The sequence below is a fragment of the Dendrobates tinctorius genome, unplaced genomic scaffold (assembly GCF_039654945.1).
Source record: "Dendrobates tinctorius isolate UK_male_01 unplaced genomic scaffold, ASM3965494v1 ptg000170l, whole genome shotgun sequence".
In the NCBI taxonomy this organism is placed as follows: domain Eukaryota; kingdom Metazoa; phylum Chordata; class Amphibia; order Anura; family Dendrobatidae; genus Dendrobates; species Dendrobates tinctorius.
Window position 1 is genome coordinate 2,182,801 of NW_027361837.1, and position 18,165 is coordinate 2,200,965.

General features: G+C 41.3%; 1 protein-coding gene across 2 annotated transcripts in view; it reads left to right on the forward strand.

Annotated features, from left to right (window-relative positions):
* LOC141053741 (dipeptidase 2-like) overlaps positions 1-18,165 on the forward strand; it is a 682,167-nt gene that overhangs the window by 139,987 nt on the left and 524,015 nt on the right. For both annotated transcript variants that reach the window (XM_073550795.1, XM_073550796.1), the window contains one exon: positions 10,191-10,320. In XM_073550795.1, coding sequence (XP_073406896.1) covers positions 10,191-10,320 — 130 coding nt within the window. The remainder of the gene's footprint in view (positions 1-10,190; positions 10,321-18,165) is intronic.

An 18,165-nucleotide genomic window follows, 5' to 3' on the forward strand; every position in this document is an offset into this window, starting at 1 on the left:
TGGTCAAGTCTCCTCAATGCCGCTGTTGTGTCAAGGAAATGAGAGGGCAGAGCTGTAATAAATGGTTTTAAATAATAATCAATAATTTGACAAATCAACTCACTCAGCCCCCCATTCCCCGACAAAATGGAGTGACACGGAGAATCCTCTGGATTTTTGTGGATTTTGGGAATTAAGTAAAAGGTTGGTAATTTAGGTTTTAAGGATTCTATGAAATCCAATAGTTTTTTTTAGGAATTACACCACTCTCATGGGCATCAGAAAGGATATTAATCAATTCAATTTAATCAAGGGGATATGGGTCAATTTCTTATAGCAGTTAGAATCTGATAGCCTATATGCCTGTCTTTCATAGAGTTTATGTGGCCAAATAACCAAGTTACCCCCCCTATCGGCCTTTTTAAAGACGACGTCCTTCCAACGCTGTAGCTGTGAGATAATTTTCTTTTCTTTTTTGCTAGTTGAATTAGAATAATACTCATTTTTTAATTTTTCTATGTTATTAGTGACCAATCTAACAAAAAACTCAACAGCCTTGGAAGTATTAATATTTGGAAAGTTTTTGGATTTATTAAATAAAGAAATGGGAAATGCACTTACCATTTCAATAGAATTATTTTCCTCAGCTAACGATTCTAGAATGATTAAGACTGTTATGGGTCGAAACGTGTTAGTTGCTGCTTGTACCTGGGACCCCATCTATGAGATGTTATTCCATGAATTCCATAGCACTCGTTCGTATTCTATGGTAGTGTGACTATGGCTTAAGTTATTGTTTCACTTGACCATCCTCATATTGAGCCTGGTTAGCTTTTTTCTTTATTGATGATAAGGTGATGTGTTATGATTCATTCACCGAGAAGGATTACCGAGGAATTAGCTAAGCAACCAGGAAATCAGAAAGACTGGCAACTTAGCGGATTGCAGACCCCTAAACCTAACAACACAACTAGCATTAACTGTGGGACGTGCCTACGATGCCCTAGACGCCTTGGCACAGCCAAAGAGTTAACTAAGCCTAAAGCAAGAAAGGGGAAAGCTAGACTGCCCCAGAGTAGAACCCCAAAGGAATAGATAACCCCCAAACATATATTGTCGGTGAGACAAGATTAGGCACAAACGCAGGCAGAAAATAGATTGAGCAAATGAAGGGGCCCAAACTGTCTAGATAGGACAGAAAAGATACTGTCTGCAATCATGCAAAAACCCTAAAAAATCCAACACGTCTGATATACAAAAACACTGAGGCCACACGACCTCTCCCCCACTAGATCAGCATTCTGGTGTGAAATGGAAGCAAAGCAAAATATACTAATACAACAGGGGACTGAACAGAATGACATAAGCTGTGACATATGAGCGGGGTCCAGCACAAATCCCAGCAGGGAAAAATGCTGAACCCACACAGCAAAACAGAAAGCAGAGAAAGGCAAAAACTATATCAAATGCAAAAGATTCAGCAAACAAATAACTTATCTGAATGATGCAAGACCAAGAAGGGGAAAAAGCAGGCTTCACAATGCACAGGAAAACAACCAAATCACCAGCAGAAACTGAAGGAAGCTTGCTCACTTAAATCCTCCCAGTCAGTAACCCCTGACTTCCAATCATCGTCTTCAGGTGATAGACTTCTGTCAATACGATCAGCTCCACTACCTGCTGTAACCACCAGAGGGAGCCCCGACTCACAAGTCAGATCCAGAGAGTTCACAACAGTGATGTAACTTGTTCATTCATTTGGGGAATGAAACTCCTCTTGAATGGTTCTTTTTGTGTGGTAGAAAAATCAAATAATGTGTTTGCGCAATCATTAATAACATTTGTAGCAAAGATTATGTAACAAATGAGCATTTGTAGGTGTATTGCTTTGGATTAATGATAATGATAGCAACATAGGGATAAGATGTTGCTATACAGTTGTGCTTGCTTCTTTAGATGCTTTCTAAAATCTATGGAACGATGACCAAAGAAAAAAGGATTGGGAATGTTAGTATTCTACTTAATATTCTACATGCCTGATATTTGTATTCCTATGGAAAATAAGCCACTGGCTTATAAGCTACTTGCATGCTTGGCTGTATTGAGCATGCATGTGTGTGGGCGAATACTGCTGTCAGTTGAATGATGTGAGGCAGTGACCTCAGTTACAGCTTGGGAGCGCTGTATGTGCCCCTTAAGATACGCATGGAGGCATAACTGTGATGGTGAGACAGTGACCGGCATTATTGTAAATGGTTGGTATGTGTCGCACATCCTCTGCACTGTAAGCCCGAAATGTTATTGTTTTGGGACATGTAGTTCCACAAGTGTTTGTTTGTTTAGTCATAAGGGGGGCTTGCAGGGTTAGTTGGAGAGCTGGGTGGGTCTGGCTAACCACACATACACTGTCCACCTATGGTGGTGGTTACAGCTACATAATGTGACCAGTTTTTGGGTCACAGGATTCATTGTTATAAGGTCCTGAAAGGTCTATGTTTTGGAAGGTCTCAGGAGGGGATGGACTTCCTGAAGAGCACAGGGCGGGACCATGGACTGGCAGAGTCCATGACGGGACTGCATTGGGGAAGCTACCTTCCGTCTGAGGGTCTGGAACTGTTAAGTGGCCTGGTGAGCAAGGCATTGTCCGGGATGGTGATCCCAATTCAGCAGCTTCCCTGGGAACCAGGACTGACAGGAGGTCAGTGTGCAGAGTAGGAGCTCCAGGAAGGTAACTCCAGGAAAGGGGGTTATAATAATGGCTGAGAAGTATCTGCCATTGGAACAGACCGTCGGTGTTATTAAGTTCCTTTGATATATGAAATGAACTGTTCAGTGTGCGGTCACCCATGGTAACGGGACAAAGTGAGAAGTCTGGCGTGTTTAGTGACTGCTATGTATGTGATGTGTAACATGGCAGTTTATGCTGACAAAAATAAACCCAAATAGACTGTTTTCTGAGAAAAACGTGCCCGTGTGCCTTCATCCCGTTGCCAAGCTAGTGTCCCCCAATGCACGCAGTAAGCGCTGTCTTACAATGACAATGAGCATTATAGAGGACCAGTTTTTATATGGCACACTGGCCACATCATAGAATAGTTGTTTAAGAGCTGAATAAAACTTGTTAATTTTTTATTGCACAAAAAGAACAAAACAAAATAGCGCCATCCATAACTCACATGACTTGAAAGCATAACGTCACACACCTTGTGATTATTCAGGAACTCTGGGTGCTTCACCAAAAGTGAGATTTTCGTGAAACTTCACAGAGAAAAGGCAGCACTTTCTGTCGCATAAAAACATATATTATTGCTCAATCATTAAAACATAGATGCAGGAGAATGCAGGTGCAGAAGACAATAAAATATGTTTTTATGGGACACAGAGTGCCACCTTTCCTCTCTTTTGAAGCTTTATTTTTTATTTCTAGTATCCTTTGTGGGGATACTAGCTAATAAAGTGTATATGCTAATTTTCACTATACCTCTGCATTAGTAGAGATTCATCTCTGTGAACATTAACATTTTCCCCTGTATACATGTAGCAAATTGACAGGCAAAACCCAAATATAATCCCTAGGTCCTAGATACTTGCATAGCAAAACACATGTACCATTGCAAAAAAGACCAAGGTACCGATTCATCAAAGTGTTTTCAACAGAAATGTAGCGTAAAACACTTTGAGTTCCAAAATGTTGTCGTTTTCACTCCAGTTTCGGCCAGCTCCTCCAAAATGTGCACATCTAGGGTGTGAGATCACAGCTTGCCAAATTCCTAATGAACTGAAGCATGTCCTACTCCCGAAATCTTATTCCAGACCCTGACTGTAGTGAGGCAGACTGAGTCGCACCCGACTTTTCAGATGTACCAGATAAAATAAGAGTTGTGTACCTCTTCTTTGATGAATCGGGGCCCAAGAGTTATGCGAATAATTGCGGTGCACACTAGACTGTATTATAAAAAGGTACAATATAAATAAGCCTTCAATGCAAAACACAAGGAACGACACAAAACATTTGGTGCTATACACATAAATCATAGAATCATAGAATCATAGAATCGTAGAGTTGGAAGGGACCTCCTGGGCCATCTGGTCCAACCCCCTGCTCAAAGCAGGATTCGCTAAATCATCCCAGTCAGATGTCTGTCCAGCCTCTGTTTGAAGACTTCCATTGAAGGAGAACTCACCACTTCTCGTGGCAGCCTGTTCCACTCATTGATCACTCTAACTGTCAAAAAGTTTTTTCTAATATCTAATCTGTGTCTCCTCCCATTCAGTTTCATCCCATTGCTTCTAGTCTTTCCTTGTGCAAATGAGAATAAAGTTGATCCTTCTACAATGTGACGGCCCTTTAGATATTTGTAGACAGCAATTAAGTCTCCTCTCAGTCTTCTCTTTTGCAAACTAAACATTCCCAAATCCTGCAACCTTTCCTCATAAGACAGGGTTTGCAGACCGGTCACCATTCTGGTCGCTCTTTTCTGAACTTGCTCCAGTTTGTTGATGTCTTTTTTAAAATGTGGTGCCCAAAACTGGACACAATATTCCAGATGAGGTCTGACCAAAGAGTAGAGGGAAATAATGACTTCACGTGATCTAGACTGTATGCTTCTGTTAATACATCCTAGAACTGCATTTGCCTTTTTTGCTGCTGCATCACACTGTTGACTCATATTCAGTCTGTGATCTATTAGTATACCCAAGTCTTTTTCACATGTGCTGTCACTTAGCCCTATTCCTCCCATTCTATATATGCTTTTTTCATTTTTATTGCCCAGATGTAGTACTTTGCATTTCTCCCTGTTAAAAACCATTCTGTTAGTTACTGCCCACTTCTCCAGTTTATTTAAATCTTTTTGAATCCTCTCTCTCTCTTCTCTAGTATTAGCTATATTGGTCAGACCTCATCTGGAATATTGTGTCCAGTTTTGGGCACCACATTTTAAAAAAGACATCAACAAACTGGAGCAAGTTCAGAAAAGAGCGACCAGAATGGTGACCGGTCTGCAAACCCTGTCTTATGAGGAAAGGTTGCAGGATTTGGGAATGTTTAGTTTGCAAAAGAGAAGACTGAGAGGAGACTTAATAGCTGTCTACAAATATCTAAAGGGCTGTCACATTGTAGAAGGATCAACTTTATTCTCATTTGCACAAGGAAAGACTAGAAGCAATGGGATGAAACTAAATGGGAAGAGACACAGATTAGATATTAGAAAAAACTTTTTGACAGTTAGAGTGATCAATGAGTGGAACAGGCTGCCACGAGAAGTGGTGAGTTCTCCTTCAATGGAAGTCTTCAAACAGAGGCTGGACAGACATCTGACTGGGATGATTTAGCGAATCCTGCTTTGAGCAGGGGGTTGGACCAGATGGCCCAGGAGGTCCCTTCCAACTCTACGATTCTATGATTCTATGATTCTATCCCTCCTAGCTTTGTGTCATCAGCAAATTTAATCAGTTTACCCTCAATTCCTTCATCTAAATCGTTGATAAAGATGTTGAACAATACAGGGCCCAGGACAGAGCCCTGTGGTACCCCACTTGAGACATTCTTCCAACTGGATGTGCAGCCATTTACGACCACTCTTTGGGTCCGATCACTAAGCCAGCTATGAATCCACCTAACAGTTGCCTTGTCCATTCCATACTTAGTCATTTTTTCAATAAGGATTGTATGAGAGACTTTGTCAAATGCTTTGCTGAAGTCAAGATATACTATATCTACAGCATTTCCTTGATCCACCCAATCAGTGATACCGTCATAGAAGGAAATTAAGTTAGTCTGACATGACTTATTAGTTACAAACCCATGCTGACTCTGTTTGATCACTTCATTCTTATCCAGGTATTGACTTACATGTTGTTTAATAATTTGTTCAAAGATCTTTCCTGGTATAGAAGTCAGACTCACCGGCCTATAGTTGCCTGGGTCCACCTTCTTCTCCTTTTTGAAGATAGGAACAACATTTGCTCTTCTCCAGTCTTCTGGCACTTCTCCTGTTCTCCAAGAATTTTCAAAGATTATGGAGAGTGGTTCAGAAATTTCTTCTGCTATCTCCTTCAGTACTCTGGGGTGTAATTCATCTGGACCTGGAGACTTGAATTCATTTAGGTTAGCTAAGTGTTTCCTCACTATCTTTCTGTTTATAGATATCCTGGATTCTTCTATTCCCTTAATAGGACAGTGAATAACAGTTGGTGTTACATTTCCTTTCTGAGAGAAAACAGATGCAAAATAGGAATTTAAAAGTTCAGCCTTCTCAACATCCTGTCTTACCATTTCATCATTTTCATCCTGTAAAAATCCTACAGCATCTTTGACTTTTCTTTTACTTTTGACATATCCCCAAAATCCTTTATTATTGCTTTTGACATCTCTTGCAAGCCTCAATTCATTTTCAGCTTTAGCTAATCTGATTTGTGCCCTGCAGATTCTGCAGACAGCATTATATTCTTCTTTAGATATGCCTCCCTCTTTCCATTTTATAAACATTTTTTTCTTCCTTTTTAGCATGTGCTTAAGTTCTGTGTTCACCCATCCTAGTTTCCTTAAATGCTTCCTATTCTTCCCTCTTTTCGGAATTGTTAACAACTGTGCTTTGAGAATTTCATTTTTCAAGATTTCCCATCCTTCCTGGACATTTTTGTCTTTAAGGATATCCAGCCATTGGATCCCTCCAATTATCTTTCTGAATCCCTTAAAATCTGCCTTTCTGAAATCTAACCTTGACGTCTGAGTCTTCACAGGTCTTCCGCCTCTAGTTATCCAAAATTCTAAAATAGCATGGTCGCTACCTCCTAGGGTTCCAGCCACTTTTACCTCCTCAACCATTTCCTCCCTGTTTATAAGGATTAGATCCAAGGTAGCAGTTCCCCTTGTTTTCTCCCCTACCTTTTGGAAGATAAAGTTGTCAGCAAGAGAGGATAAGAATTTTCTTGACCTGTTAGTTTTGCCTGAGAGAGATTCCCAACAAATGTCTGGATAGTTGAAATCTCCCATGACAACTATGTCATATTTTTTGGAGAACTTGGCCATTTGATGCATAAAGAGTTCATCCATATCTTCAGCTTGCACAGGCGGCCTGTAGTAAATGCCTACAATGGCGTCCTTTCCATTGTTCTGTCCTTGTATTCTTACCCAAACAGTTTCCACAGAACTCCCAGTCTCTGAAGCTTCAATCTCTGTGCAGATATACGCGTTTCTAACATACAATGCAACACCTCCTCCTCGTTTATCAAGTCTGTTTCTTGCAAATAAGTTGTATCCTTCTAGTCTTGTATTCCAATCATGTGTATCGTCCCACCAAGTTTCAGTGATTCCAATGACATCATATTTCTTTTCCTGTGTTAGTAGTTCCAATTCTCCTTGTTTGTTGCCCATGCTTTGTGCATTAGTATAGAAACATTTTAGTTTGTGATTGGTTTCTCTTTCTCCAATATTTTTATTAATTAGATTCTTTCGTCTTTGTTAGAATCATAGAATCATAGAATCGTAGAGTTGGAAGGGACCTCCTGGGCCATCTGGTCCAACCCCCTGCTCAAAGCAGGATTCGCTAAATCATCCCAGTCAGATGTCTGTCCAGCCTCTGTTTGAAGACTTCCATTGAAGGAGAACTCACCACTTCACGTGGCAGCCTGTTCCACTCATTGATCACTCTAACTGTCAAAAAGTTTTTTCTAATATCTAATCTGTGTCTCCTCCCATTCAGTTTCATCCCATTGCTTCTAGTCTTTCCTTGTGCAAATGAGAATAAAGTTGATCCTTCTACAATGTGACAGCCCTTTAGATATTTGTAGACAGCTATTAAGTCTCCTCTCAGTCTTCTCTTTTGCAAACTAAACATTCCCAAATCCTGCAACCTTTCCTCATAAGACAGGGTTTGCAGACCGGTCACCATTCTGGTCGCTCTTTTCTGAACTTGCTCCAGTTTGTTGATGTCTTTTTTAAAATGTGGTGCCCAAAACTGGACACAATATTCCAGATGAGGTCTGACCAAAGAGGAGTAGAGGGAAATAATGACTTCACGTGATCTAGACTGTATGCTTCTGTTAATACATCCTAGAATTGAATTTGCCTTTTTTGCTGCTGCATCACACTGTTGACTCATATTCAGTCTGTGATCTATTAGTATACCCAAGTCTTTTTCACATGTGCTGTCACTTAGCCCTATTCCTCCCATTCTATATATGCTTTTTCCATTTTTATTGCCCAGATGTAGTACTTTGCATTTCTCCCTGTTAAAAACCATTCTGTTTGTTGCTGCCCACTTCTCCAGTTTATTTAAATCTTTTTGAATCCTCTCTCTCTCTTCTCTAGTATTAGCTATCCCTCCTAGCTTTGTGTCATCAGCAAATTTAATCAGTTTACCCTCAATTCCTTCATCTAAATCGTTGATAAAGATGTTGAACAATACAGGGCCCAGGACAGAGCCCTGTGGTACCCCACTTGAGACATTCTTCCAACTGGATGTGCAGCCATTTACGACCACTCTTTGGGTCCGATCACTAAGCCAGTTATGAATCCACCTAACAGTTGCCTTGTCCATTCCATACTTAATCATTTTTTTAATAAGGATTGTATGAGAGACTTTGTCAAATGCTTTGCTGAAGTCAAGATATACTATATCTACAGCATTTCCTTGATCCACCCAATCAGTGATACCGTCATAGAAGGAAATTAAGTTAGTCTGACATGACTTATTAGTTACAAACCCATGCTGACTCTGTTCTTCCTTTCCACTTCTATTAGCAGAGTTCTCAATAGCATTTGTCAGGTGTATGGCTTTTTCTGGTCTTTTGCTTCCCTTCCCATGTTGTTCTAGTTTAAAGCTCTCCTTACAAGTGTAGCAAGGCGACTTCCAAATACATGCTTTCCAGTCTTCGTAAGGTGCACCCCATCTCTAGCAAGTAGTCCATCGTATAAGTAGTTCACTCCGTGATCCAGAAATCCAAATCGTTGCTGACGGCACCATCGACGTAGCCAGTTGTTCACCTGCAGAATCTTATTCCACCTCCTTGTTCCATGGCCATCCACTGGGAGGATGGAAGAGAAGACCACCTGCGCTCCCAGTTCTTTCACTTTCTTGCCTAAGTCTTCAAAGTCTCTGCAGATGGTTTCCAGGTCGTTTCTTGCGGTGTCATTTGTCCCCACATGTAGTAGCAGGAATGGGTAGTCATCTGTAGGTCTGAAGAGTCCTGATATCCTGTCAGACACATCTTTAATTTTTGCACCTGGAAGACAGCACATTTCTCTTGAAGTTATATCCGGTCTGCAGATAGCGGCCTCTGTTCCTCTCAACAGGGAATCCCCCATGACCACCACTCTCCGTTTCTTCTTCACAACATTTTTCTTTCTCCATCCAGGAGGACTCTGAAGGCGTACAAGGTTGCTGTTTGTTGGCAAAGTCTTATCCTGATGTATTTCTTCATCGTTTTCCTGCGTGAGAGCCTGGTACAGGTTTCTGAGCAGTATGGGTGCTGACTGCCTCCTGATCCTCCTGCTTCTCTGGGTCACATGTCTCCATTCCTCTGTTTCTTCAGGTGCACTTCGAATTTCTTCTCTTTCTGTAACATGAAGAGATAATTCTGCTCTGTCCAAGAACTCTTCACCTTCCTTAATGATCTTCAACGTAGCCAACCTCTCTTCGAGATTTTGCAACTTTTCCTCCAACAGGGACACAAGCTTGCATTTGTGGCATGTGAAATTTGGCTTTTCCACTGGTAAGTCTGTGAACATGTAGCAAGAAATGCAGCTCACCAAATGGCTCCTGGCCTCTTCCATCTTGAGATTTCTTAAAAACGATGAAAGATGAGCCAAAATTCACGCGCCGATAGGCGCGCGGTTTTTCCGATTTCCTCTTTTCAGCTGCAACGGCCAAAACCCAGTGATCGTAATCAAACAGGCTCACCAGGATAAGAGGCCAGAACTACAACCAATCTATGCACAAAGGTCTCTGGCCAACACAAAAAATATATAGGTACCACATGGCATAAAGTGCAGTTATGAAGTGTAACATAAGTAAATATACTTTCTGGATAAGAGCGCTATGTCCTGAACCACCTTAAAATCAGTCATTTATTTGTCATTTTGCCTCTTGGAGTCTCTACACTCCGAGAGCTTTTCTGGTTTGCCAATAGAGGTTTCAAAGCATGTATGTTATTAAAAAAAAATGATATAAGCTAAAATTTGTGTTTTTTTGTTTTTTTTTCCCTAGTTCTGGTCAGCATATGTGTTGTGCAGTGCCCAAGACAAAGATGCAGTAAGGCTAGCCTTGGAACAAATTGATGTTATCAAGAGAATGTGTAACGAATATGAAGAATTGGAATTTGTTACTTCATCCCAAGGTTATTTCTTGCTATATAACTTTAAAAATTCTAAACAAAAATTCTGGTATATTATATCTGTTACAAACTGAATGGTTCAATTTTGTCCGTTCATTAAATATGGCCTACTATAATTGCAGAAATTTGTTTTTCAAATCTGTAAAAATAGAACACATCCCTAACATTTTGTGATACATTTCAGTAGGCCCATTAATCTGAATCCATACCAATTTGTACAACAGTTCAAGGTCTTGTTTAGAAATCACATTTTTTTAATAAGGTCACTAAAGTATTGAAGAAAAATATATGTTTGTACTGTGTTAGCCGGTAGATAGAAAAATATTAAAATTTGAGAGTCCTGAAAGTCCTGAGTTGTGAATCTAGATCAGTACTACAAGATCCCACGTACTTTACGTTGCACCATAGTACTTAATTATGTATGAAAATGTCTAATTGGGGGTCTGTATGTGTGTGTGAGACAGGGCAAAAAATGAAATCTCATTGCTACATAACAAATGAAAAAAATAGATCTACCTGTGGCCAAATATTTTATAGCTCTGATCACGGCATCATGGACATGAAATTACTAGTATTGAAAGGAAACTTCACATCCCAGGGAGACAGAAATGTGAGGGAATACAAAGTTATGATGATATTTGACACACTCAGTGCAGGAATGCATGTGTCACATGGATTTATTTTTTTTTTACATCAATTAAGGAATGTGCTCCTCAGACCTCGTGGGGGCATCACAACCATAGACCAGACCTCAATCCGAGGATAATAAAACGTTCACACTCCTTATCTATGAACTCCTAAAAAAATTACTGTCACCACTGTTTCTTCCCATCCAATATTGATAGTTCTGCTTCACGTTACTTATCTTTTTACTGGAAGACCTAAATTATTTACTAACAGATGGGTATACTAAGTTGCTCCACCATAAAGAGAAACCCATAAAATTTCATTAAATTTACTTTATTGAATAAGCTAGATGTGTAGACACAGATATTTTACTAATAGCACCCGAAACAAGGTAAGTTTTGAAAGCGGTATATACCCTCCCAATCAGGATATTGTAGTATATCCTCTTAGTATCAATAAAACTAATAATGTTATTTCTTTTAATAGTTATAAAAGTAGTCCCATAAAGATAAAGGTCTACAGACAAAACATAATGAAACCATACATTTCAAAACCAACCTAGAAAAAAACCAACACCTGACACATATTAAAAGCTGAGTGGCCAATGAGGAATAGTTTTGAAGAAAAAGCACAAGTGAAATAATGCTCTTGTGGTAAGGCAATGTAATGATTGGGTGAACTATAATGCAGCTCACTTATTCTTTTGTATAAAGACATATATCTCTAGGATCAAAAAGGGCGATAAACTGACCCTCAATCGAGAGGTATTCTTAGACCAACCAGTTATCCCGTAGACTGGGCCATATAAAATACTAGTTTGCCAAGAATTTCACTACCTAGATCATATGGTAAGCATAGTCTAAAAGCTTTCCCTCAAAAAATAAAAAAATGTGCTCATGCAATGATGTGTAACCACTCAAATGTCCTTATGGACTAAATCAGTACCACACTGTAACCACTCTGCGTATACAAATGTCAAAGCTTGCAAAATAACTCATAGTCCCTGTTAAATGCAGGAATACAATGTCACAATTTAATCTAGGAACAAATAATCCTAAAATCACAAAAGCATGCCCAAATAGAGACATAGTAGGTAGCTTATCTGAATCTTGTCCCAGTAACATCATCCCTACGCGTTTCGCCCCTCCTAATGTAAGGGCTAATCAGGGGACCAGAGAATAGGAGCAATCCATAATGGCTTGGTTGTTAAATATGGGTGCACTAAAGTATTGAAGAAAAATATATGTTTGTACTGTGTAAGCCGGTAGATAGAAAAATATTAACATTTGAGAGTCCTGAAAGTCCTGAGTTGTGAATCTAGAGCAGTACTACAAGATCCCAGGTACTTTACGTTGCACCATAGTACTTAATTAGGTATAAAAAATGTCCAATTGGGGGTCTGTGTGTGTGTGAGACAGGGCAAAAAAATTAAATCTCATTGCTACATAAATGAAAAATGAATAGATCTACCTGTGGCCAATTATTTTATAGCTCTGATCAGAGCATCATGGACATGAAATTACTAGTATTGAAAGGAAACTTCACATCCCAGGGAGACAGAAATGTGAGGGAATACAAAGTTATGATGTTGATATTTGACACACTTTTTTTTTACCTCAATTATGGAATGTGCTCCTCAGACCTCGTGTGGGCATCACAACCATGGACCAGACCTCAATCAGAGGATAACAAAACTTTCACACTCCTTATCTATGAACTCCTAAAATAATTACTGTCACCACTGTTTCTTCCCATCCAAAATTGATAGCTCTGCTTCCCGTTACTTGTCTTTTTACTGCACTTTTCTTTTGTGTATAAATATGTAACTCTTCAGATTTTGTATTATGCTGAGCCTTATGAGAAGACCTGAGTAGTCTCGAAAGCTGCTCTTAGTTTAATGGCTGACTAAAAAGATGGAAATAATCAACTACTGAAGACTCTCAAAGTTTAAAGAAGTTATCTACTACTTGGATAACTTCTTCTCATACTCACCTCAATTGCTGGCCCCGGCACTCCATCTCCTGGGGCTCGCATGCATTTGTTGTGATGTGTGACGATAGTGCCCAATCAGTGCTGACTGGGTGCCGGTTTGACGTGTCATACAACTGCATGCAAGCACCAGGACTGCGAGTGCCGACACCGTGGGAACGGGTCAGCATGGGAGGTGATTATAGGCTTTATTTTTTTATGCGGAACAAACATTTTGATCAAGAAGTGGTTGTCCTAGTAGTGGACAACCCTTTTAATATTCACTTAGCCAAGAAAAGAGAAGCCACAAAGTATGTATCTCTCCTCTTAGGAGACCCAGAATAATCTATGCTGCTTCACTTTTACAGTATGTGTTCTTTCGTGGACCATGTGTCTGTGGAAAAAAATCAGAGACATGTCTTTTTTTTCTAGCAGCACACATGAAAAATGGCAATACAAGTCTATGTGTCCATGAAAAACTTGTAGCACACAGATGGCACGAATGAGCAGTCCATGTGCTGTCCATTTTTAACATTGCAAAGTATGGGAGAAGTTTTCTTATTTATCCATTCGTGAAAAACACTGATAACAAACTGATGACACATGTACCATTTGTTTGTGTATGTAAAAAACACTGATATCTTAATGAAGCCTTGCAGAGTCAGCCCAATTATTTCAAGAAACACTGTGTAGTTCTTAGTTTTGCCTGTGGTAATGCTGCAGAGAAACTGAGAGAGCATCTTTTGGCTGCAAATAAAAACGCTGCAGAAATTCTGCATGTAATCATGACCTAACCTATTTTAATTATGCACTTGTATCAAATTAGGATTGTCTAAAGCAGACAACCTCTAAAGCATATATACAACAATCTGATGATGATAATCAACAGACTAGAAGAAGAGATCCAGAATATAAAAATTCCAATGTTTATTGATAATCTGTTAAAAACACAATAAAAAAAATAATAAAAAGGAAGTAATGTCTCGACATTTATACAGCTATTATTGTTTGGAGAAGAAGCTGTTAAAGGAAATGTATAATCAGAATACAATGTATTATTTAAATGGAGGTGTTAAAAATGTATTATTTAAATTGTGTGTTAAAGAATTTGTCCACCACTTGGACAAGTTCTTCTCATACCCCTCGCTTGGCTCCAATAAAATAATAGAGCCTATATTCGCCTCTCTGGTTGGCACTGTTCCAACAGTGTCAGCACTCACTCTTCCGGGGCTCTCATGCGGTGTTGTGATACGTGACCCAGCACCCAGTCAGTACCTGCATCACGGGGGCATTGCTCTAGAATCACTGGGTTGAGAAACATGTGATAGTGTCTCCGCAGTGTTGGATGTTGATCTCCATGAGTTCATTCATCCTCATTTTTCACAGTCTTCTACTAGGCATTGCTCCTACTGTCCAGTTTCCTACTCCACACTGATGAGGGGCAATACCCCGAAACAACTGTCTGTGGATGGATACCATGTTTTGGCCTAGGTGGTTTCCTTCACTGGAGACTGCCCTTCCCGTGGTTGTTCCTTCCCGGGGAAAGACCTGGCTAGTCATTGCTTGCATTGAGAAACGAGATGGTGTCTCCGCGGCTTGTGTTTTGCATGTTTTTGCATATTTCCCATAAGGGATGGGGGCATTGCTCTAGAATCACTGCGTTGAGAAACATGTGATGGTGTCTCCGCAGTGTTGGATGTTGATCTCCATGAGTTCATTCATCCTCATTTTTCACAGTACCTGCATCACTGTCCCCACCTCCTGTCGAATTGAGCATGAAGAGGAAGTCAGAGATCAGCTGCAGCCCAGACTTCCTCATCATGTTTGATTTGTCCAAAGGCGGAGACAGCGATGACAGCACTGACTGGGCGCCTGGGTGGCATGTCACAATACCGCATGAGAACCCCAGAGAGAGCGAGTGGTGACACTATGGTAACGGTGCAGGTGAAGGACGTGAGTATAGGTTTTATTACTTTATGGGGCCCAAACATTTTGATCAAGAAAGGGTTGTCCTAGTAGTGAATGACCCCTTTAACGGACGCTGATATACCTTTTAACGGCTGTTGTCAAGGGTACTTATTCCTCAGCGCCGCTTTTTAACAGCACTGAGGAATAACAGTATAGCGCCGCCAAGAGGCGACAATTCCTGTGGGTGTCAGCTGTGTGTGACAGCTGACACCCTGTGGCATCAGCCCAGCCAGTTTTGGTGACCAATAGGGGCCAAATAACCCCTTAAATACCGCTATCAATCACGACAGATGTATTTAAGTTTTTACAAAGGGGTCACAAGACAGCCTTAGTTACCATTGGAAACCCCACAAGGAGAATCGCGGGTCCCAATGGATACTATGTGGCCTTTGAGATCCTGCTATAAGCTGTGTTTCATAGGCTGTGTCAGTGAGACACTAACTGTTCGCATGCACTGCTGTATAAGAGTACAGCAGTGTATGAGACAAGTGATCAAAGCAAAAATTATATATGTCCCACAGTGAAAAAAGTGGAAGAAAATATGTAAAAAAGTTTAAAAAAAAACACAAAAAAGCGCACACAAATCACAAAAATACATTTCGCCACTCAAAATGCAGTGTTTGTGTTAAAACAAAAATAAATTTTAAAAAAGTACACATAATTGGCATTCCCTTGTCTGGAACGACCAGCTCTATATGACTGGCCTGCTATTTATTCCGTTTGGCAAACGCCGTAAAAAAAATAATGAAACACATAGTGACTCACAAAAAAATGAATAAAAAGCGATCAAAAATTTGTAAGTAAAATAAAATGGTATAAATGAAAACACCAAACCGTCCCACAAAATGCAAGCCCTAATATGGACCATTCGGCAAAAAAAAAGGCGTTAAAGCATTGTGTCACTTCCGGTTCAGGTGCGCACATGAACAGACGCTGGTGATTACAGCTCCGTATCTCCTTCATTCTACATTGGGGGTTCCTGCTTCCTAATTGCACAGAACAATGTCAAAACCTAAGACAAACTACCTGAAGACCTCCCAGAGTGTATGAAGAGGTTTCTCTCAAGGAACAGGACCCCTGCACAACACACACCACTACCTCAGAAAAGCTCCCCATGAGGCAAAATGGCGCCGGACATATCAAAAAGGCAAGAAAAACATTAAATCTTTGCAGTCCATAATGGATGCCAGGCCCGGATTGCTAATCTGCCCAGCCGGGCAGATGCCCGGTGGGCTGATGGCTGAGTGGTCCGCTGGCCCTTTAAAGCGGGTGGGGAACCTCTGGCCCGTGGACCACATGCGGCCCGCAGGCAAGTCCCCATAGTCCGCAATTCTCTGGCGGGAGCCGTATCCTGCCAGCTGCTGGCCGTTTAACCCCCAAGTGCATGCAGCGTTCATTACAGAACGATGCCTGCACATGAATGATGGGTTAGCGCTCAGTGCTCCCCCGTTCTCCTGTCCCAGAAGAGGCACTCAGTGCTTGTCTGCAGGTAATTTCTGTGTCTGGTGTTCTGTGCTCCTCATCTATGTGCCCCCTGTGATCTGTGCCCCCCAACTATATGCCCCCTTGTGATCTTGTGCCCCCCAGCTATATGCCTCCTGTAATCTGTGCCCTCCATCTATATGCCCCCCTGTGATCTGTGCCCCCAACTATATGCCCCCTGTGATCTGTGCCCCCCAGCTATGTGCCCAACTATATGCCCCCTGTGATCTGTGCCCTCCAACTATAGCCCCCTGTGATCTGTGCCCCCCAGCTATATGCCCCCCTGTGATCTGTGCCCCCCCAGATATATGCCCCTCGATCTGTGCCCCTCAGCTATATGCACCCCTGTGATCTGTTCCCCCAGATATATGTACCCCTGTGATCTGTGCCCCTCAGCTATATGCACCTCTGTGATCTGTGCCCCCCAGCTATATGCTCCCGTGTGATCTTAGTCCTCCAACTTTAAGCCCCCCTGTGATGTGTCCCCCAGCTGTACGCACCCCTCTGACCTCTGCTCCCCAACTATATGCCCCCCTGTGATCTGTGCCCCCAACTATATACCCCCTGTGATCTGTGCCCCCAGCTATATCCACCCCTGTGATCTGTGCCCCCAGATATATGTACCCCTGTGATCTGTGCCCCTCAGCTATATGCACCTCTGTGATCTGTGCCCCCCAGCTATATATATATAATCACTCCGATAAGTTGTGAAAAAAGTGACGGACTCTTTATTAGCCCATTAAGCAAAGTTTCAGATCCATAACATATCCTTTCTCTGCTGTGGAACTGAAATGTTGCTACATGGGCTAACAAAGAGTCCACCCCTCCCCGCTTGCTCAGGACCCTGGCATTTGCGATATTTACCTCTTCCCGTTCCTCCACTGCGGCATCTTTTGACTGTGATGTTTCAGGTCAGAGGGTGCAGTGACGTCACTTCTGTGCTCCCTCTGCCTGAACAGTCACAATGCAGAGAGCCGAAGTTGAGGAGTCTGGAGCAGAGCAGCAACCTGTGAGGAGAGGGGAGGGTTTCATTTTTTTAAATGCTTTGAGGCATATATGGGGCCCATCATATACTGGAGCATCATATGGAGCATCATTTGGGGCCCATTATACTGAAGCATAACATGGGGCCCATTATATACTGGAGCATCATATGGGGCCCATTATACTGAAGCATAATATGGGGCCCATTATATACTGGAGCATCATATGGGGCCCATTATATATGGAGAATCATATAGGGCCCATTATATATGGAACATCATATGGGGCCTGTAATATATGGAGCATCATATGGGGTCCATATTATATGGAGCATTATATGGGGCCCCTTATATCTGAAGCCTCATATGGGGCCCATTATATATGGAGCATTACATAGGGCCCATTCTGTTTGGAGTTGGAATCAATTTATGGGGCCCATCATGTACTGTTTGGAGCATTATATGGGGCCCATCATATTCTGTTTGGAGCATTATATGGGGCCCATTCTGTATGGAGCAAGGTATGGGGCTCATTATACTGGATGGAGTATTATGTGGGACACATTATACTCTTTGGAGCATTATGTGGGGCTCATTATACTGTAGAGAGCAATACATGGGGCTCATTATACTATATGGAGCACTATGTAGTACCCATAATACTGTGTGGAGCATTATATGGGGCTTATTATTCTGTATGGTGCAATATATGGGGCTCATTATACTGTATGGAGCATTATATGGGGCTCATTATACTGTATGGAGCAATATATGGGGCTCATACTGTATGGATCAATACATGGGGCTCATTGTACTGTAT